The sequence below is a fragment of the Gorilla gorilla genome, chromosome 2, assembly GCF_029281585.2.
Source record: "Gorilla gorilla gorilla isolate KB3781 chromosome 2, NHGRI_mGorGor1-v2.1_pri, whole genome shotgun sequence".
Lineage (NCBI taxonomy): Eukaryota > Metazoa > Chordata > Mammalia > Primates > Hominidae > Gorilla > Gorilla gorilla.
The window spans coordinates 135,173,546-135,196,629 of NC_086017.1; the positions used below are offsets into that span (position 1 = coordinate 135,173,546).

Here is a 23,084-nt window from a genome sequence, read left to right on the forward strand (position 1 = left end):
CAGGATCTCAACTGGATTCTTTGTAGAAATTGACAAACTGATTCTAAAATTCATGTGGAATTTTAGGAGATGCAGAATAGCCAAAATAATGTTGAAAGAGAACAAAGTTGGAAGACTCATACTATCCAATTTCAAAACTTAATACAAAGCAAAAGTAATTAAGACAATGTGATACTGGCATAAGGACAGACATATAGATCAATGGAATAGAATTATGAGTTCATAGATAAACCCATGTGTCTGTGGTCAACATATTTTGGACAAGAGTGCCAATATCATTTTATGGGGAAAGAACTGTCTTTTCAACAAATGGTGCTGGGACAACTGGATAGTCATAAGCAAAAGAATGATGTTGGACCCTTACCTTACACTAAATTAAAAATGGATAAGTTGGACATCATCAAAACAAAAAATTTTGTGCATCAAAAATGACAGTCAAGAAATGAAAAGAAAAACCACAAAATAGGAGAAAATATTTGCAAATCATTTATCTGATAAGGGAGTTATATCTGCAATCTATAAAGAACTCTTACAACTCAATAATAAAAAGACAACCCAATTAAAATGTGCAAAGGATTTAAATAGACATTTCTTCAATAATATATACAGATGGTCATAAGCACATGAAAAGATGCTTGACATAATTAGTCATCAGGGAAATGTAAATCAAAACCACAATGAGATACTACTTCTTTTTTTTTTTTTTTTTTTTTGAGATGGAGTCTTGCTGTGTCACCCAGGCTGGATACTACTTCTTCCCCACTAGAATGCACTAGATTGGCTATAATCAAAAACTCTGGACAGGCGCAGTGGCTCACGCCTATAATCCCAGCACTTTGGGAGGCCGAGGCAGGTGGATCACTGGAGGTCAGGAGTTCGAGACCAGCCTGGCCAACACGGCAAAACCTGGTCTCTACTAAAAATAGGTAAAAAACTAACTGGGCATGGTGGGGCACGCCTGTAGTCCCAGCTACTGGGGAGGGCGAAGCAGGAGAATCGCTTGAACTCAGGAGGCAGAGGTTGCAGTGAGCCGAGATTGCACCACTCTGCACTCCAGCCTAGGCAACAGAGCAAGACTCCAAAAAAAAAAGAAAAGAAAAACTCTGATAATAACAAATGTTAGCAAGGATATGGAGAAGTCAGAATGCTCACACATGGCCGCAGGCGTGTAAAATGGTATAACTACTTTGGAATACAGTCTGACAGTTCCTCAAATAGTTAAACATAGAGTTGCCATATGACCTAGTAATTCAATTCTTAGGTATATACTCAAGAGAAATGTAAACATATGTCTACATAAAATGTCCATACATTGTACACAAATGTTTGCAGCAACATTATGTATAATAATCAAAAGGTGGAAACTACCCAAGTTTCCATAAACTGATGAATGGATAGACAAAATGTAGTACTTCATATAATGGACTTATATTTATTTGGCCATAAAAAGGAATGACATGCTGACATGTGTTACAACATGGATGGACCTTGAAAACATTTTGCTAAGTGAAAGAAGCTAGTAACCAAATACCACTTATTATTTGGTTTCATTTATTTGAAAAGCCCAGAATAGGCAAACCTTTAAAGAAGAAAGTAGATTAGTTGTTGCTTAGAGTTAGAATGGAAGGGGTATAAGAGAGTTATATCTAATAGGTACAGAGTTTCTTTTTGAGACAATGAAAATGTTCTAAAATTGATTGTGATGTTGGTTGTACATTTCTATATACTAAATACTAATATACTAAAAACCATTGAATTATGCACTTTTTATTTTATTTCATTCCATTTCATTTCATTTCATTTAGACAGAATTTCACTCTTGTTGCCCAGGCCAGAATGCAGTGGGGCGATCTCGGCTCACTGCAACCTCTGCCTCCCGGGTTCAAGTGATTCTTACGCCTCAGCCTCCTGAGTAGCTGGGATTACAGGCACCCGCCACCATGCCCGGCTAATTTTTGTATTTTTAGTAGAGATGGGGTTTCGCCATGTTGGCCAGGCTGGTCTTGAACTCCTGACCTCAGATGATCCACCTGCCTTGGCCTCCCAAAATGCTGGGATCACAGGTGTGAGCCACTGCGCCCAGTCTGAATTATACACTTTAAATGGAAAAATTGTATGGTATGTTGAAAAAAAAGAAAAGAAGACAACTGAAGAGTGAGTATTTTGCAAGTGGGTCTTTACTTGCTTGAAAATATAACCTTCCTAAACATTAAAGGGAATGGCCATGACAGAGTGTGGACACCAACCCTGGTGGTGTTAGGGAAGCTGAAGTAAGAGGATCTGTGTGTACCACACGGTATTCACTCATTTGTGCATTCAACAAACTTTTGCTGTCTGTGTCTTTTACTAAACACTGAGAACAGCAAGGTTCACGAGACACAAAGCTATCTTCAAGGAGCTTGAAATTTAGTCATTCCCAAATTCATGTACCTAACGCAAAGAGAATTTTGCCCACTAGAGTATAAACTCCTAAAGGCAGAGCTTTGTCTGTTTTATTCACAGCTGTAGAAATTATAACAATGCCTGGCAGTTAGTAGGTGCCTAAATAAATACTTGTTGAATGAACTATGATGTTAAGCATTTCACAGTGTCTGTCACCAACCCTGAACACTATTTGAGCATCAAGGATGCAGAACTAGGAAGGTAGGGCCTTTATTTTTGAGGGAGCCCAATAAGGCATGGCTCCAGCAGAAGCTGAACAACCACCAATTAGAAGGTGAATGAGGGCACTGATTTTCTTCAGGGATGGACATGCTTACAGTGTCCCCAGGCGATACACACTAACATCCAGGAACTACCAGACTGCATGATCTTTCAAGTTCCACTGATCCCAAACATCTTTGTTTCTGGGATTCTCATCCTAAAGACAGAAGCAAAGCCACTAAAAAGCAAACCCCCACCCCCTGACAAAAATAAATATGATCCAGTGGTCGCTGTTAACACTGCAGTTCCTAAGGCAGGCCTTTAGGGAACCTGTGATTGCAAAGTACTGCATGTATACCCAGCCAGACCTGTTCTTATCAATCAAGTTGAACAGGATACAGTGTTTGTATCTCCACAGACAGCCTGGTGGATGGAATTTCCCTTTTCTTCTGACTCAGTAGGAGCATTAGATTTTATTTTCTGATCTGCTCAGGATTAATTTATGACCCTTGCTCTTGGCACCATTGTCAGCATTAAACTAGACCCAAAGGAGAGAAGGGTGTGCTTTGAATTCAACTCTGGTGAAGCTAGTGCTTGTCTCTAAGGTAGCAGTCCTGCACTCTGACTGCCCGCTGGAGTCACCTGGGAAGCTTTTTAAAAATGCCAGAAATACCACATATGGGTTCTACTCTAGATTCTGATTTAACCGTACTGTGGTGACTCAGGAAATCTGTACCAGGCTGAGAACCAAGTTGAAAATCACTACTGGTTCAGGGTGAAGGAAATAAGCCAATTGACATTAGCCCTGAGGTCAAACTCTAAAGTTATCAAATAATTAGCCTGTGGACTTGGAGGGTGTCAGTTCATTTGTGTTGCTATAAGAGAATACCTGAGTCATAGGATGGCTGGGTCAAATGGTATTTCTAGTTCTAGATCCTTGAGGAATCGCCACCCTGTCTTCCACAATGGCTGAACTAGAATACCCAAAGGATTATAAATCATGCTGCTATAAAGACACATGCACACGTATGTTTATTGCGGCACTATTCACCATAGCAAAGACTTGGAACTAACCCAAATGTCCATCAATGATAGACTGGATTAAGAAAATGTGGCACATATACACCATGGAATACTAGGCAGCCATAAAAAAGGATGAGTTCATGTCCTTTATAGGGACATGGTTGAAGCTGGAAACCATCATTCTGAGCAAACTATTGCAACGACAGAAAACCAAACACCGCATGTTCTCATTCATAGGTGGGAATTGAACAATGAGAACACTTGGACATAGGTTGGGGAACATCACACACAGGGGCCTGTTGTGGGGTGGGGGGAGAGGGGAGGGATAGCATTAGGAGATATACCTAATGTAAAGGACGAGTTAATGGGTTCAGCACACCAACATGGCACATGTACACATATGTAACAAACCCACACGTTGTGCACATATACCCTGGAACTTAAAGTATATTAAAAAAAAAAGAATACCTGAGTCTGGGTAATTTATAAAGAGGTTTGTCTGGCTCACAGTTCTACAGGTCATTCAAGGAGCATGGTGCCAGCATCTGCTTCTGGTGAGGGCCTTAGATTTCTTCCACTCATACAGGAAGATGAAAGGCACTGGCATGTAGAGGTCACATGGCATGAGAGAAAGGATCTGGTTCTGTCTCCTAGGCTGGCATGCAGTGGCAGGATTGTGGCTCACTGCAGCCTCAACCTCCAGGGCTCAAGCAGTCCTCCTGCCTCAGCCTCTCAAGTAGCTGGGACTACAGGTGTATGCCACCATGCTGGCTAATTTTTTAATTTTTTGTAGATACAGGGTCTCACTATGTTGCCCAGGTTGGTCTCAAACTCCTGGCCTCAAGTGATCCACCTTGGCCTCCCAAAGTGTTGGAATTACAGATGTGAGCCACCATGCCCAGCCCAGGTTCTTTTAACAACCAGCTTTTGTGGGAACTAACAGAGTGAGAACACACTCATTACCTTGAGGAGGAGCTATTCATAAGGGATCTGTCCCCCTGCCCCAAACAAGTCCCACTAGGCCCTACCTCCAACATTGGAGATCACATTTCAACATGAGGTTTGGAGAGTCAAGTATCTAAACTACAGGAGAAGATGAGGACATTTCTCCGACTTCAAGAGTCTTCAGGGAGAAAGAGTGCCTGTGTTTTAATCCCTACTCCTTGTTCCCCATCCCAACCTTTCCAGATGTCCCATTTGCTTCTACCCCCCATCTCTAATCAGCCATGTTTGGGGATTGGTTCCTATTCAAACAGGAAGCACAGGGAAGCTCCTTGGTTTAGGCAGCCTTCTCAGTTTTGCTCTAGTGCACACATGGCCTGGGTCCCTTCTGCAAGGCTCCTCTGAGCTAACCAGCAGGACTTGGCTGATGACTCAGGTTTCTGACTCATGGTTGGCACTGCCTGGCTCAACCATCTCTCTTTATTGCTTATCCCCTTCAGACCCCAGATCTCCCTCCTTTTCTCCCTCACTCCTGGTTCTCTACCCACGATCCTGGGGCCTTCTTTTCTGGCTTCCGTCCACTGCTCTCTGAGGTCCTTTGTCAGCATGTTCCATAACCCAGGCTATTTGCTGTATCCTCTTGGTGTTTGCCCCCGAGACCTGTAGCTCAGTTGACCCACCCACTTATACATACTCATCTATGGCCACTACTTGTTCTCTGTCAGGTCTGCATTTGCTAAGCAGTTAATTTGTCTGAAATTCAGCCAAAGCTGACTTATGCCTTTCTTTGTGGTCTCCTAGAGTTGAATGAAAGGCATGAAATGGTCAGTGAAACCTAGTATGTCAGATGAGTTATGCACATGAGAAGTCTTGAACTGTAAAGCAGAACACAAATATGAAGTGTCGATAATAAGCAGTGACAGTGCCATTTGGGGACAGCATGGTAGCCAGCTAGGAGTACCAGATGAAGGACAGAGACTGATTACAGACATTACAGGTGAGATGTTTGCAAGTCAGGAAACTGAAGAGGTGTGAGAGGTCAGGACGAGACGGGCGGATGGGAAGGGAGCAGCACAAAAAGCAGAAGTCACAGTTCCTTACACAACCAGAGGCCCGGAAATGAGGAAAAGCTAAAGGACTGTCTTCCGCAAGTCCTTTCAGCTCTAATCTCAAAATATATCCAGAATCTGGCCTCTTATTGCCGCCTCCATGGTTACCCCCTTGATCCAAGCTGACATCAGCTTCTGCCTGGACTGCTGTAGTAGCTCCTACCTGGTCTCTCTGCCTCCACCTTTGCTCCCCAGCAGTCCATTCTTGACCCACAGCCTGAGTGATCCTGCCTAAAGGTGAGGTCCGTTACATCTTGCCACCCCTCTGCTTAAAATACCTTCATGTCTTCCTTTCCTCATAATGAAAGCCGAAGTCCCTTACGATGGCTTACTGGGCTCCAATAGACTGAACCCCACTTACTTTTCACATCTCAGCCTCTACAACTTGTTCATTTGTCCCGGTCATCCTGAGATTCTTGCTGTTTCTTGACCCACCAAAGACATTCCTGCCTCACGGCCTTTGCCTGTGCTGCTCCACTTTCTGCAGATAGCCATATGGCTCACCTTCTTACTTCATTCAGGGTCAAGCTCAGGGGTCACCCTGCCCTGGCTTCTCTATTTTATGTAGCACTCTCCAGCCCCATCACATGCTATCCTTTTCCCAGGCATATTTTATGTAACACTGAAATAAAGATATAGTAAATATTTATTAATTTATTGTCTGACTCGTCTACTAAAAGGTAAACTCTGAGAACATAGGAATTTTGTCTGTCTTGTACCTTGCTTGTACAATGTCTTGTACCTTGCTTGTACAATGTCTTGTATTGTTGAATTAATGAATGGATGAATAAACATATAGGATGACATATTTAAGACTCCAGCTATAAGGCAAGATATTGATGAAAGCAAAGAGTTGCCTTAATCTTGAACTTTCTTGCGGTTCTATGGAGAAAATGACCTGTTCCTCAGGGCAGCTGGCTTCAGATTTACAGGTAGAGATTATTGCTCCAAGGCAGGAGGGGGCAAGAGAATTCCACCTACTAGGCTCCTGCCCATTCCGGAGCTAGGCTATTCTGGAAAATCCAAGAGCACATCAAGGGCCCAATGGGAAAGCTTCAGAGATGAAAACACGCTTACTGAGTTCTCTCTCCAGAGGCTTTTTTTCTCTCGGCTGTGATTTTTAGATCTTCAGTAGAAATTTCTCATCGTCTTCCCTCAAGGGAGAGGGAAGTGCCCCAGCTATTGCATTTATGGCAAAGTAAAACAGCTGGGGCAGTAGTTGCTAACTGTAGCTCTGTACTTCCTTCTTAGTACTGTGATCCTAGGCAGGTTATTTAAATTTTTCAGAACCTTACCACCTCATCTGTAAATAGGGGATAATGACAGTGACTTTGTCAGGGATGGCCTAAGGGTGAAATGTGTTTGTACATTTTAAGCACATTTAGCATGATGTTATGTTTGCAAATGTTCAGCTATTGTTAAGATCAGGCGTGCTAGAAGAAATAGTTCTTGTTCGGGGAAGCTCCTCAGCTCCTAACTGCAGAGATTCTCAAACATTAATGTGCATACCTATCACCTGGGACAATCTTGTTAAAATGCAGATTCTGATTCAGAAAGTTGGGGAAGGGCCTGAAATACTGTATTTCTAACAAGCTGCTAGGTGAAGCCGGTGTCACAGTTCAAGCTCTAAGTAGCCAGGCCTTATTAAAAAAAAAAAAAAAAGGCGGGGGCTGGGGGGGCAGTTGGGGATAAAATGCTGATAAATATATTTCCCGGAAGTCTTAGAGGCTCTAATTTCAACCTTAAAGGTAGCCTAAAGTTACTACATCCTAACCCAGAAAAGCTATTTTTCCTAATCACTTGCCTCACTAGGTGCCCCTGAATCTGATTCCAGCTGTACCCATCATTCCCTACCATTTCAATTTTGCAATGATGCCTCATACAAAAACATTTACCCTGCCCAAGGAGGTTTACTCAGAGCTGAGAGAGAGAGAGGAGCTTCTCTTTTTTCTTAAACCAGATCCTGGGTTTCCTGTGGCCTTTGGACATATGGCCAGGCGCTTGTTTTCATGGCTGCTTAATGGTTTGTAAAGCAATTGCTGGAGGAAACATTGCTATGGCAAGCCAGGCCAGAGGGACAGGACTCGTGAGCCAATGTTATCTTTGCTGAGCACTGGGGCTATTCCTGTTCCTTTTCTCTCTCCATCCGGCAGTGACAGATGGCCTCCACATGGTTTGGCCTACTGTTTGGCCAGACCTGATCAGATAGTCATCAATCAGCTGCCCCATTTGGCCCCCCAGAGGGCACCCTGTGGTTCATGGGAGGCAGAAGTTGGAGGTTTCCTTTAGAACTCATCACATCTCATAGCTATTGTAGTATAGTTTCAAGCATGGACAGTTCTTATTCCAGATGTTACTATCCCAGTGTCCATATGTTTCGGGGTGGGATCAGCAGGTTTACATGGTAATGTTAAACTAATTAATCATAAACTAATGATTTAACAGCTTTAGGACCCAAAGTGAGTTTTGTACTGGCAAAGATATAAGTAATACATATGGTGCTATTAAGCTGGAGAAAGGAGATGAGGCTGAGCTTTTTCCATTGCTTTGACACAATCTATTTTCTTACTGATACTGAATGTTACTCACAAGGTCTCTGAAAACTGTATTGGAATATCTCCAAATACTATTCCTCATGGCTTTGAGATTGAGGAAATAAAAACTTAAGTTAATATAAGCTGCAGGGCACAAGAAAAAGGGAGCAATAAGCAGAGGGGCCGTGTAGAGAGGAAATCAAGATGCTGGGGCTCTAGTCTCATTCTTCCTCTTTCTTTGAACGTGTCGCTTGACTGATATCACACACATTAGGTAGATATAAGCAATGGCTGGGTTCCTTTTTTTATTTCCTAACTGTAAAATGAGATTGTTGCGTGAACTTGGCTTCTAAAAACTTTAAATAAAGTGGTTTTATATTCTTGTCTTTAGAAAAGCAGTTTTGGTCATTAAAACCTGCTTATTCTACTATATGTAAATTGTACTTTACTAAAAATATATATATTTTTTGCTGAAGTCAAAAGAGATGGGGACATTTGAGTAATTTCAACTTTGATGGAGTGCAACCCAGCTAAATGTATTAAAAATATATTAAAATAATTTTTAAAATTAAAATTAAAAGTACCAAATGCCTATAATCCCAGTAGTTTGGGAGGCTGAGAAGACAGGATCGCTTGAGCCCAGGAGTTGGAGTTCAGCCTCAGCAACATAGCTAGACTCCATCTATAAGAAAAAGGAAATTTAAAAAACCAAATCTATTAAAGTTAAAAATACCAATAAACCCCTAGCATTATTTATAGTGGGGAAGAAAGAAACTAGAAACCAACAACCTTTGCACCTCAATAAAAAGAGTGAATTGATAAAAGTAGGAGGTTGAACATAAGTTCCCTAGCTCCATCAGGTGTTTTGACATCTGATATTCTGATTATTAACTTCAGTGGGGAGGGAGAGTCTCCTCTGTATAGTTTTAATAACCCTTTTCTCCCTGATTATTTATATTATATATAAATTATATATATAAAATATATATACCAAAATTTTTTTTAACTTTTCTATACATAAGAGAATAGAGATGAGAAAAAGACCCTAAAGAAAAGTTCCCACCATCATGTATACCTGGTACAAAATAAGTATTCAGGCCAGGCGCAGTGGCTCACACCTGTAATCCCAGCACTTTGGGAAGCCAAGGCAGGTGGATCACTTGAGGTCAGGAGTTCGAGACCAGCCTGGCCAACATGGCAAAACCCCGTCTCTACTAAAAATACAAAAAATTAGCCAGACATGGTGACATGCACCTGTAATCGCAGCTACTCAGGAGGCTGAGGCAGGAGAATTGCTTGAACCCAGGAGGTGGAGGTTGCAATGAGCCAAGATTGTGCTACTACACTCCAGCCTGGGCAACAGAGCGAGACTCCATCTCAATAATAATAATAATAATAATAAGCACTCAATAACTGGTAGTATTTGGGTGTGCTTCCCTCGTATGTATAATGTTTTCTCAGTCGAGGCAATACTGTTTATATTTTGTATTAGCTTTTTCATTGAGCATTTGATTTTCATTTGACCTGAGTGATTTTGCTGAGTACCGTGGCTCTCAGCTGGTTGTTTGCATGGCCTTCCTCCCTTGACTTTTTGATTTGGAAAGTCAAGGTCTCAAGAGCTTGTTGAGAGGACAGGGCCCCTTTAGGGAAAGTGTCCCCGAAGTGGTGGTTATACCTTGCCTCCTGTGATGATCTGACAGGTGATCACACCTTTCATGTTCATAGTAATGATTAAAAAGCTGTAGCCCCATTAACTGGAAAGGAATTGAGAACCCTGTGCTCAGGACTTGTTCTTTGCAGAGATGAAACAGCTCTTTGATGGGCTTCCTCTGCCTCTCTCGAGCTGAAGACAAGTCACATTGCCCATAGACCACAAAGTGAAGAGCCCCTACACCCAGCATGGGGAGGAGGCTTCTGTCACCTTTTGTAATACAGTTTATGATAAGGAGAAGGATCTGTTTCCTTGTATGAGGACAAGATGGCCCCACTTCTGAGTGCTCTGGATGTGACTATCACATGCCAAGGTGGTTGAGGCACCCCAAGAAGACTATCTCAAGAGATAAAGACCCTATTTTTCCAACTTAAGGTGTGGAAGGACATTGTATTGAAAGACCATGGCTCAGAAAGCACCTTATTGGCTGATTCTGAATCCTCTGATCTCTCTGGGTCAAGGAAAACTTATAGACAATTCTGGGCTCCAGACCTTTGACTCCTAGGGGAATAGTGTCTGCAGCAGAGGGTTTGTGGCATGTGGGGCATAGCCTGGTAAGTGGCTAGGGCAGCATTAACAGCTATAGTAGGGAATAGTAGGAACCTTGTGTTGTGCTCTCTGTGAAAGACAATGAGACTTCGCTTATTTTGCCTCTTGTTGGAATCATTGATAGATTTTTCTTTTTGTTGTACTTTTTACTAATACTTTGATTCGGTATGTACCTAACTTTTAGAGTTAATGCCAATCTCCTGGAACTGAATGAGGGAAAAGATATGACATTCTTTGCACTATTGGTTTTGTGCCAGGCATCTGGCTGGATGCTTTATGTTATCTCATGTAATCCACAGAGAATGTGTCTAATTCAGAGTGGGGGCCTATGACGACAAAAGTGTAAAGTTCACCTCTGCTTTTAGGAGTGAAATGAATGGGATTCAAATAATACCTTCTCTTGGCAATGATCTTCTCTTATAATCAGCCCCTGACACATAGCTTAAGGTTACCAAAATGATAACTTGCATAAATGATTATTTCTAGAATAAGCAGTATTTCTTTCAGTATACCACATAAGAAATCACAAAGAGAAAATTTAGCTAAGGTTTTTAATGGAAAGCTATCATTATCTTGTTTTTGTAGCCAGTAGGCGTAAGCCAGGAATCAGGTTGGAAGTGGGAGCCCTTTTGGCAGGGCTGAAAACTTTAATCAAGATTCTGCCAAGCAGTTCTTTCAGGACAATGACTCTGCTCCATCGATTTCAGTTAATCACAGCACGGGACAAGGCCTCAGAAGAAGGGGCTCTCCATCCTGTGATCTCCAGTTAAGGACTGCAGGAATGAAAAAAAAGAATTTTGTGGGTAACAAAAGTGAGGGCAGGGTGTCAATATACACGGTTTTTGAGTTATCGAGATTTTGTTGGAATTTAGTTATTTTTCCTGTTTATGACCAAAATGATGGGAGGAAAGGCTTTGGGGGGAGGTAAGATGGGGCAGATAATGCAACGGACCATGCTGCAGGTGCATTGCCTTCTGCAGGGTAGATTGTGTCTATACCTTGGGCTGTGCCATACTTTGGATAATGATAATAATTTAATAACAACAGACTGCATATATAGGGGGGTTTAAATTTAATAAATCAGTTTTGAGGAAAGGATTTAAGAAGATACATATCAAGCTAGAATTATTAGTCAAGTTATTACCTTCTGGCCAGGGAAACTGGTTAGTCTGAGCATCTCAGATGAGGGGAAGGGGCTAAAGAGGAGAGGGGGAGAAGGGCCTCTGGCCCTTGGTCACCTAGAAGCTGAAGGACTCAGGGGTCCGTCTCCAGTCTTGGTCCTCACACTACTGGGCAGTGAGCAGAGCCAGCATGAGGTGCTGAGACATGGACAGCAGGCCTGGGCTACATATACCTCTGGAGTAGGCAGCACTATGCTCCTGGTCTCCTGGAACTGACATTACTTACTCAGAAATGGAATGTCTGCAATCATTAGGTCGACTCCCTCACAGATGAGGAAACTGAGGCACAGAGAAGTCAAGTCATATCTTAAGTGAATGCCAGAGCTGGGACCAAAACTCATGACTCTTGATTCCTGGCCCAGTGACTTTAATGCCCTTGACTAATGGGCAGCTCTGCAGATGGAAAGGCATTGAAGGCTGGCAGGGAAGAATCGGAGAGCCAGGCAGATGGAAGAGAGTGGAGGGGGCAGCTGGTAGGAAATGGGAAAGCTGTAAAGAGCCAAAATATCCATTCCTCTTGGCCATGTCCCAAGGACAAACATAACTCCCAAATGTTCCTAATAGGGGCATAAACAGTCACCCAGAAGAACCACACAAATGGATTGACCAAAGGCCATGAAAAGTTGTTTATGCTTAATGAGTAAGCACTCCTATTTACTCAGACTCCTAATCCAGCTCTTTAACCTCATTCTTTCCTTTTAAGTCATTGGAGACCTTCCTTGCCATTACTCCCTTCTCATTTGTTGTGTGGCTGTCGTTGTACCTAGGGACAACTGCAGTTTAGAATCTATCTGCCCATTTCTCTCAGGTTCTGGGGCAAAGGAAAATGAAGGAGAAGATGATGAACTTGGGCAATGTGACTTGCCTGAAGTGTTTCATATTCTGAAAAGGGGCTATAGAGAAGAACAATGAGCAAATTCATAAGTCAACATTGTATTTATCCCTCTATTATGAGGGATACTGCCTCTACTTCTTTTGTGAGGCATAATTATTTGTTAGTTTTAGCAAGACATTTCTCCGCCTGCTGATAAGGAAACAAAAAAAGCATTTACTGTGCTAGTCTAGAATGTGAACTGTAAGCTGTGGTCTTTTTTTGTTTATTTGCTTTTAGTTTTAATCTATGATCACAGGCTTAGAGGTTGAAGGGGACTGTGGAGGACTGCCAGCCTCCCCATCCTTTTTCATGCGGGGAGCCTCTTCCCAACAGCCCTGCCAGTGGTTCAGATCCCTTCCCTCTGAATCCCCACAGGGAGTCGCTTCTACCTCTGTGGAAGCACTTGCTTCATTTGCCTTAAATTACAGTTATTTGAGGACTTGTCTTAAGTCTCAGCTGTGAGCCCCTGTGGGCAGGGGGTGGATGGGCAGGAATCCTATCTTATTCCTCTTTGATCTCCTACAGCCCCCAACACAGAGCCTGGCCTACTCTCCGTAAATATTTGAATGAGTGACAAGGTGTTAAGAGTCTACAGAGGCAGCCACAGTTGGACACCTCTAATAGCTAGAAAGTTCTTCCTAAAAGTAAGCAGAAATATGCCTCCCTGTGTGCCATGGGAGGGAGGAGGATGTAATAGGCAGTGATGACAAAGGGCTGGGTGTCTATAGGGTATATCTGGGAACAGGGTAGTGCCTTGCTCTTACTGCTTTTCTTGCATTCTATCTGGCCAGAGTATACAAGGCCTTTCTCCAGGACAGGAAAACCCAAAAACCTAGATAGATCTGGGTAAGGGGGCAGGGGCATGGATTCCAGGATTTGAATCCAGTTTGGGAGGACAGCTCTATCAGACACTGTCAATGTCCCACCTATATGGCCTCAGCCTGCCCTGGGGGTCATCTGCAAGTGATTCTCATGCAGACTGACAGCTTCCTGCATTTATCGGCAGTGATCACTCTCTGACCTCAGAAGTGTGCTTGGTCTGTTTGTGGGTTCGGCTGGAAATGCCAGGAACTTACCCCAGGAAGGACCTTCAACCAAAGATCAATGGGACTTAGTGCATCAGTAACCCAGATTCCTCACCCCTCAGTGGGACAGCTCAGAGGTGTGTTTTATACTTTCTCAAAAGGTCTCAACAGGGATTGAACCCCAGTTGCTCATAGAACTTAACACATCCTTTATTCATTTCCCTCCCTTTCCTCGTTGACCTCCCCTCCCTTTCACTATGCTTCCTGGGACCATGCCCAAGTAAACTGTCTCTCCCAAATAATTGTCTCAAGGTCTGCTTTGGGGAGAACCCAAAGTAAGGCAATGACATGAGCAGGAGATTTGAGGGACTTCCCATGCTATTCTTCCCATAGAAGATAAAACTGTCAAAATCAGTGTGTGCTTTCCCCCTCCCCATTCTTCCTCTCTATTTCTAAGTGCAGAGTGGTTTTTCCATCAGTTCCATAAATAGGGTTTAATTTTCAGTAGAATTTGTGTCCTAACTCAGAAAACAAGGCTGAGAATGATTCTTACATCTTTGAGGGATAGTTATTTCCCATAACAAGAATCAGTAATGTCCTAGTTCTCTTAGGGAAATGCACTATGTCAGAAAGCTCTCAGGCCAGACTAAAAAGAGAGATGACACAGAGGGGTCATTAGACATCAGGATGGATTTGTGTGGAAGTTCTTCACTTAACCTTTTAAACTTCCACAGAGACATTTTAAATTAAGAGAGACCCTACCAACCTGGCCCAGGTTTGGGATGGTGTGCTTAGAGGTCAGGGACAGTTAAGACGAATGGGGACCATGAGGGAAGTGAGAGAGGAAAATAAAGAACCTTCATTAAACCTACTCAGTATTAATGAACTACATCTGAGCTAATAGAACCTAGAGAAAATGCTGTTACTGCAGAACATGTATAATCATTTGAGAAGATTTGTAACAAATAATGAAGGTGTGTGAATAACCTGCCTCCCTGGTCCTCCTTCATGCAGACATTGTGTGATTCGGAAAAGCTCCCTGTGGATGCCACAACCTTACCTGATTGTTTTGACACCTCAGACAACTAATAGGAGATAGCGGTTAAAAATAGCCATAATCACTACTGTCTTATGTTTGTGGGGTTTTTCTTTTGTCTTGTTCCTTCCTGGAGCATTTTTCAGTGACCTAATAGGAAACAGCATACATGTTCATGAATTTTTAATTAGCAAGTAAAGATGGGAATGAATATAAACAAAACAAGTAAACAAAACACAAGATGACAGGAGACAATGGATCAAGAGAGCCCCTCCTTGATGCCTTTTGGGGTACCCACAGATGCCTTTTGGGGTCAGGTGGGGAAATCTTCCTAAATCAAGCAGGGATAAGAAAGGGCTTCACAGACCTTATTATTAGCATGGAAAAGTGTGTGGCTTCAAATGCTGTCTTTATTTAAACCCTGTTTGATGACCAGTGCCTCAGCTCTTTTGGCAGGGCTGAAGGAGGTAGGAGGAAGGTGGGGACATCTTTGCTAGGTGATAGGAAGATGTGGAATTACTGTGTCTCCTTTGCCCTCTTTGATGAATACTTCTGCCCTGTTTGTTGTATGTAGATGGCAATAGTGTCCTGGGTACAGCTGTCCCCTGAGCAAGAGAGATGTCTCTGCCTCCTTTAGCTTGTGCCCTCGTCTGAGCCATCACTTCCACAGAACGCTCTTGAGAGTTATGTGCCATCCCTGGGAATGACCTCATAAGATGGTTGTGAGGATTACATAAAGTAGTCCATGTAAAGTGACTGCATTAAAGTGCATTAATAGTTGGCACAAAATCTATGCTGGTTCCCCACAATGAAAGTTCCCTGCTATCTACTGAAATTGAATTGTAGAAAAAGATTTCCCTTGGGCCAAAAACAAATACACTAGTATGGACTGTACCAGCGTCTCTCAGACTTTTGTTTTGGGCAGCTCCCTTCCCCAAATATGTACCCCACGAAAGTGCTCAGTGGATGTCTTTTGAGCCTGCCCCACTGAGCACTCTCCTTTTCTTTCCAGAATGCCTATGTCAACATCAACCGCATCATGTCTGTGGCTTCCCGCCTCTCTGAGGCCGGTCATTATGCCTCACAACAAATCAAGCAGATCTCCACCCAGCTGGACCAGGAGTGGAAGAGCTTCGCTGCTGCCCTGGATGAACGCAGCACCATCCTCGCCATGTCTGCTGTGTTCCACCAGAAGGCTGAGCAGGTAAGGTGCAGAAATCTGCAGCAGCTGCTGTTGGTAGGAAGGGTTGGGCATGGGCAGGGGAGGGCTGGATGGGAGCACACACACTCTCTATAGGGAGCTCCACCTGTCTTTTTGAAACACTGAAGACCCTGCCGAGTCATTGCAACAATAACCTATGTTCTACCACTTTGATGGCCCCTGTGTGCACAAAGAAACATTGGTAACTCTTGGTGACTTTGCTTGTCATACAAACAAGAGGGGACCCAGAGCCTTTTTACATTTTGCTTGGTAGTGGTTGCATGTGCATGTGTGCATGTGTGGACTGTCTGCTTAGTGTGCATTCTTTGAACACAGATCAAAGGGGTGAATGTAAAGTGATCATTGAGGTGCTGAGAGCAGGGGAAAGTAATTTTACATGAAGCATTTCCTATGGATAATGGGAATATAACAATAATATAATGGGTCAAGATAATAATTACTCATACTTACTAAGTGGCCAGGCATTGGCCAGTGACATTGCTAACCCATTTTACAAAGAGGAACACTGAAGCTCAGAGAGATTAAGTGATTGGCCTGCCTAAGATCCCATGATGTGTTGGAGCCTGTCTTGAACCAGCTCATGGAGAGACAGTTGTTAAATTTTCAGGAATTTTGAGAACTGGCTGTCACATTCTAGCTATTGCTTAATTATGTAGGTTTATAATTAAATATGTTATGTTAAAGCAAAGTTAATAAATACTCAAAATTCATCACTTCCTGATTATTTTACAACATATTGTTATTACCTATGTTCTTGAAATCATTTTTATGTATTTATTTTTTCTGTGGTGGAAATACCATACAATTGTGTGCTATGTATGGATCACCTCTTCCCAACTCCATGTTGGTGATGTCACATTGGTAGCTTAAAATACACCATGGTAGGAGTTTCATATTATAGAAATTATCAGGTGCTACAAACCAGGGATTGATTTATTGCTTTATTGTTGCCTAGAGTCTTAAGAAAATGAGGGAGAAAGTGTTTGAAAATGCAGACTAAACTTAAAAATGTGTCCTGTGTATAGCTGTTACGTTGTAAATAACACACAAAAATCAAGGAAATATTCTTCCAATATTCAAAAACTGTTATTTGGTTCAGCAAAGAAGTTGCCAACATCCTTGATGAACAAGTGATGTTCTGGCGTAGTATTCAGGTGCTTTTCACCTTTGTCTCACTCCTTAACACAGTGAAAATATCAACCAGCATGTGTGTCAGAACTATACATGTTTGTCAGTTGCAACCATAGGTCAAAAGCATCCTGTGAGAATCAACTGGCTACATTAAATATACAATACAGAATATTGTATATGCTGTTGTTCTCTGTAAATTGTGTTTTATACATTCTTTATATCAGTAGAATTTGTAAATGCACTTACCTGTGTATATGTAATATATAGTCATATACACACATACATATATATGCTGGTTGTTAAACATTTTCTAACACACCACTGCTAAAATCACACAATCTATGAGTAGATAGGCTATCACCTCAGGTGTGTTTAACACTAGGCCTGTGGTCTTAACCTCTACAATTCTTTCTTTGCATCACATTTGGGTAATATAGGCCAAGGAGAGTCAGACATCTGGTCACACCTTAAATTTCTCCCTCTGTTGCCCTCTCTAGTGTGGAAAGCAACATGGCATAATTAAGAGTCTAGACTTTGAGGCAAGACACATGGATTCTGATCCCAGCTCCACCATTCATTCACCCTTAGGCAAGTCACATCACCATTCTGAGCTTGTTTCCTCTTCCGTAATGTGGAGCTAATCATAAATGGCACAGGGCTGTGCTAAAGATACAACACGAGAGATGGAATATGTAAGGTGCCTTGTGTGCTTACTAAACAGTGGACATTACTACTATGGGTATTTGCACCACATACTATCCTGGTATCTTTTTATTTTCTCCATTTGTGTCTATTTCCACCTAAGAACTTCCCAAAGACTGAAATAATACTTGTGTCAAGCACAACCCTATACTTTGAGAGGGATTTGGCCATATCTTTTTGTCGCTGTTGTTAAGGTTGTTGGTGGTAGTGACTGATAGTGACTGGTTCATTCTTAGGGCCATGAGAATATTGATGTCCAATCTCCTGTTCTGTCTTCAACCTTATCACTTACATACTTTATTCAAGGTTTGCCCAGATTGGTAAGGAAGACCCAACTGCTTCTCTCTTTGTCTCTCTGGCATTATCTCCTTGAGGTGATCGTTTTGTGGGATATGCTACAGGCCACCTGTTAGAATATTGCAGAGAAATCCCAAGAGCCTTGAAGGAGTGTTCCCCCCATGATTGACACAAGAATGTCAAGTTGCTCCCAGGGTCATTTGTAAAGTAGTTATTGGTGGAGCAAAGAAGCTTCTGAGATTTCAGCATGTACATATTATATGATCTGATACTCGATGGCACCTAGCACTCTTCCAGAATTGCTAAGAAATGGTCTAATGTGTTACAAAATGTACAGAATGAAAAGTCAACCACAACAATCAACAGGCCAGGGACTGAAAGCTGACAGTGACAACAAAACTAGAATGCAAATGGTTGCTGTACCAGAACTGAGAAAACTGGAGAAGTGCATGTTTATTTCATGTTTCCTGACTGGACTGGTTTGGATCAGAAGCAATTTTATTTGTATCTATTTTTTAATGCAATTTCTGCAGATATTACTAGTGCTTCAGGGACATTCATAAACCATGCTTCTTTTTAACTGGGGAAAAACATGACTCAAAGTTATTTTTTCCATGTATTTATTTAGGCAGCTCTTTATTGTCCTCATATGGGCTGTTCTTGGCAATGGGATAAAAAGGTATTTAGGCAATTAATTTAAATGGAGCTGTGCATCCAGGTGAGAGGAATCACAGACAGAATGATTCCAGACTGTTGGGTGAATTATTTGCATTTTAAAGGTGCATTTTTCCACCCAATAAATCTGAGTGATTTCAGTTAGCTTACCCTTTGTGCGTGAAGACCCATAGTCTTCCACAGTTGTTAATTTTAATTTTTAAATAATTTGATGTCTGTCAAGATCTATGTCTATATATCACAACCTGGGATGCAGTAGGTGTAGCACAGCCTGTCCCGCTAGACTGCCTCTCTCGTTTCCACCCTTCAGGGGACTGACCCAACAGTGGGAGACCTGTTGAGGTCAGTTTCTGTCCCATATGGGATGGTCTCTGCAAGTTTCCTGGGGTTCCTGGTGGTCTGTGTGAGGTGTTTTTTGCTTGTCTTCACAACTGGATGTACATACTGTAAAACACAGATGTGGAACATCTCCTTACGTTACACACAGCCCCTCACGTGTGCCTGTGAGTGTGCATGGGGCAAGAAGCTCCAATGTATCCGTGGAATATGGTGAGCTGTTTCCATACCTGGACGTTACAGTTAGTGTGTAGCTATAACCTATTGAACATCTGATGATTCACCTGCCACCTACAGTTTCATAATAGTCAATTTTGTGGAGACTATACTTCCTAAATGGGTGCCTGGGTCTGATTTCTTACTAGGAGTTAGTGTTCATAGAATTAAAAAAACTCTACCCTCTACAGTGGTCTCTGAAGGCTTTCAGAAGTCCTGATGTTTCTTCCCAAGGTATCTGACCCTCTCTCCATAATCCACCCAACTCCCCACCCCCAGTGCTCCCCCACTGACCCACCCTGCATCTCCTTCCAGTTCCTGTCGGGAGTGGATGCCTGGTGCAAAATGTGCAGTGAAGGTGGTCTGCCATCCGAGATGCAGGACCTAGAGCTGGCAATCCACCACCACCAGACCTTGTATGAGCAGGTGACCCAAGCCTACACAGAGGTGAGAATGGAGCAGGGCAACCATGGTTCTTGGGCATGTCTGCATGTGGGTGGGTGACGAGGGCACTGGCCTGTGCCCTGTGAAATAGCCTGGGTGGGACTAAGAAGAAGAGAGGCTGTTTTTCTTTTTTTTGGTGACATCTTTAGGAACCTTGATCTATGAACTATGGTGTCTCCAGCCAGGAAGCAGAAAAAATTGGGGCCATTATTAGGCACCACCTTGGTGCACTCGCATTCATTCTCTCTCTCTCTCTGTCACACACACACACACACACACACCATACACCTGCCTCATCCTGTGTGTGAAGATTGGACTTTCTCCTCTTGGGGGAGGAATATAAGAAAATGAAGCTGTGCTTCTCTGGAGTTTGCTTTCTGGTTGGTGAGTGGAGATGTACACACTAGCCCTGCCACCTTTTTTATGAAGCAGCTCATTAAAAAAAGATTAATTTTCTCACTAGACGATCCAGAGGAAAACACACAGGGTGGAGATAAGTGTTTGCAGGAGTAAGAAGCTTCCATGAATGTGAAGGACAAAGACTCTTCCATTGAAAAATCAAAGGCAGGGGGTTACTGTAAAGTTAAGAAAGGGAAAAAACCTCTTGACAGTCCTCTCAAAGTAAAAGGAAACAGCTACATAGGTATATCTGTGTAGATACACATAAGTTAGTATGTTTGCTAACTGGCATGAATTCTGACGAAGGGGACTGAGGGATGGAGAGAGATGGGCTGGTTAAGGAAGCTGGATGAGGAGAAGAAGTGAATTCACATCCAACCCATGTGTTTCCTCTGGGCAGGATTAGTTAGAGGAGTATTAAAATGGGTTTCTGGACCACCTGCATCGGACTCACCTGATACAGATTCCTGGGTCCCACCCCAGACTGAATCAGAATGTCAAGAAGTGAGACCTAGAACCTACATTTTAATAACTATTACCCTAGGTGAGTTTGATGCACATTGAAGTCTAAGAACCAATGGCTCCTAGGTAAGAGTAAGGGTTTTTGCCACAGTCAAACTGAGTTTGAATCCTGGCTCTCCTATTTACTAGCTGTGTGACCTCAGGCAAGTTACTTAACCACTTTGAGCCTGGTTTCATCTGTGAAATCAAAGTAGTAACAGCTGTCTCATAGGATAGTGTTGAGGTTATAAAGGTAATGCATGACAATTCACAATTGCAAAAATATGGAACCAGCCTAAATGTCTATCAACCAATGAATGGATAAAGAAAATGTGGTATAAATACACCATGGAATACTACTCGGCCATAAAAAGGAACAAAATAATGGCATTCACAGCAATCTGGATGGAGTTGGAGACCATTATTCTAAGTGAAGTAACTCAGGAATGGAAAACCAAGTATGGCATATTCTCACTTTTAAGTGGGAACTAACCAAACACCACCTGTTCCCCAAAACTATTTAAATAAATAAATCAATCATTGTACCCAACAAAAAATTTTAAAAAATAAAATGAAGGTAATGTATGTAATGCACTTGGCCCAGTGTCTGACAGTAATGAATACTAAAAAATGGTAATGTATTCTGTCATTGTAGAAGGTACAACGAAGGACTTACAAGCCAAATCTGATCTCATCAGCTCTGATCCAATATGGCTCAAAGCTTTCTGTCTTATAACAGAACTGTGCCTCTGCCCATGGGTCAAGAATCTTTAAATTTACTCCTTGCAAAATACAAATATAAAGAGTACAAATGAGATTAATATTATACTTCCACATATGTGAGGTGTGGGTATAATTATACATATAGACACAATATTTCTCTCAATTAATTATCAGGCCCTAGTGTTGTGAGGCTTAAACCTTCCCTCCAAGCCCACTTCAGAGGCCAGTGAGCTGTCCATGCTTCCTACAGATGTAGAGACTGAGGCAGAGGATTAGAGCTCATGTGGGGTGGATTTCTAGGACTTGGGACTCCGTCTCTAACTGCCCTACCCTGGACATAGCATGGTGCCAAAAGACAGCATTTGCTCAGAATTCCAGAAAGAGAGCTCTCCTGGGTTTCACTATAGGATATTTGTCTTACTTATGTCTCTGGTGGGCATCACCTCTGCATTATGTATAAGCTACTTCCCCCACCCCACTCCCCTGGCAGTCAATTACGGGAGATGGGGATGGCGGGATTGGGTGGGTGGTGGTGATTTCCTCTCCTGGCCTCTGCTGCACTCTACCGCAGCACCCCTCCTAACCACCCTGCCCTGAAAGCATTTCTGTGGCCCCATGGGCAGGAGTAACAGCTGCTTCTGTATTCCTGGACCCCCATCCAAGCTATTATCAGGGACCAAAGGAGGGGTGAGGGGAGGATGCAAACCTGGCAAACAGCTTCATCATCAGAGGTGTGGAGATGGAAGCACACCCCATTCCCTACCTTGCTGGTGAGATAAAAGACCATTTTCATCTCCAAAAACCTTCTTTTGGGGAAGACTCCAAGCCAGCTTTGATTTAGTTGGTAACCAAATTTGGGGACTCAACATTTCTATCAATTCCCAGTCATCCCTGTTTTAAATTGGAAAGATGCATGTTCTGTTGGGTACTTTGTCAAGCACAGGAGGGCCATAGGTGTTGATTGTATGATGTCATTTTCCAGAATTATTGATGCCCGTGATTGTGCCAGAACTCCAATGAGAAGAATGGCAGAGAGTGTCATCCCACTTTTCTCAGACTGTGGGCGAGTGTTGGGGAACTGAGGAAAGTGGATGGTGTGTCCACTGTCTAAGTGTCCCAGCCTTTCTCTGCATGTTCTAGAAAAATGAGGATTGTACTGCTTTTCAGGAGAAAGGAGGGGCTCGTATAGAGCGAGAGCAAAGTATTTTAAAAGGATAAAGACGAAAGAAAATGACAAGGAAATAAAGAGGATGGGAGAGAGATGATGATGATGATGGTTGTATTAGTCTGTTCTCATGCCGCTAATAAAGACATACCTGAGACTGGGTAATTTATAAAAAAAGAAAAAAAGAGGTTTGATGCACTCACAGTTTCACATGGCCATGGAGGCCTCACAATCATGGCAGAAAGAGGAGGAGGAGCAAAGTCATGTCTTACATGGTGGCAGTCAAGAGAGTGAGTGCAGGGGAACTGCCCTTTTATAAAACTATCAGATCTCATGAGATTTATTCACTAACATGAGAACAGCACTGGAAAAACCCACCGGCCTGATTCAGTTACCTCCCACCAGGTCCCTCCCACAACATGTGGTGATTATGGGAACTACAATTCAAGATGAGATTTAAATGGGGACACAGACAAACCATATCAATGGTGATGATGATGAAGATAAAATTGGTAGCCAGTATCACTTGTCAGGCTCTATTCTAAATACTGTATGTGTGTTAACTCATTTAATCCTCACCATGACTTTATGAAATATGTACATAAATATCCCTCCTTTACAGACAAGGAAACTGAGGACCCAGGAG

At 42.5% G+C, this 23,084-nt stretch overlaps 1 protein-coding gene across 26 annotated transcripts in view; it reads left to right on the plus strand.

The window, feature by feature from the left end:
• The window catches only part of KALRN (kalirin RhoGEF kinase), a 688,751-nt gene that overhangs the window by 275,473 nt on the left and 390,194 nt on the right, over positions 1–23,084 (plus strand). For all 26 annotated transcript variants that reach the window (XM_031009044.3, XM_031009045.3, XM_031009050.3 and 23 more), the window contains exons 7-8: positions 15,640–15,831; positions 19,522–19,653. In XM_031009044.3, coding sequence (XP_030864904.1) covers positions 15,640–15,831; positions 19,522–19,653 — 324 coding nt within the window. The remainder of the gene's footprint in view (positions 1–15,639; positions 15,832–19,521; positions 19,654–23,084) is intronic.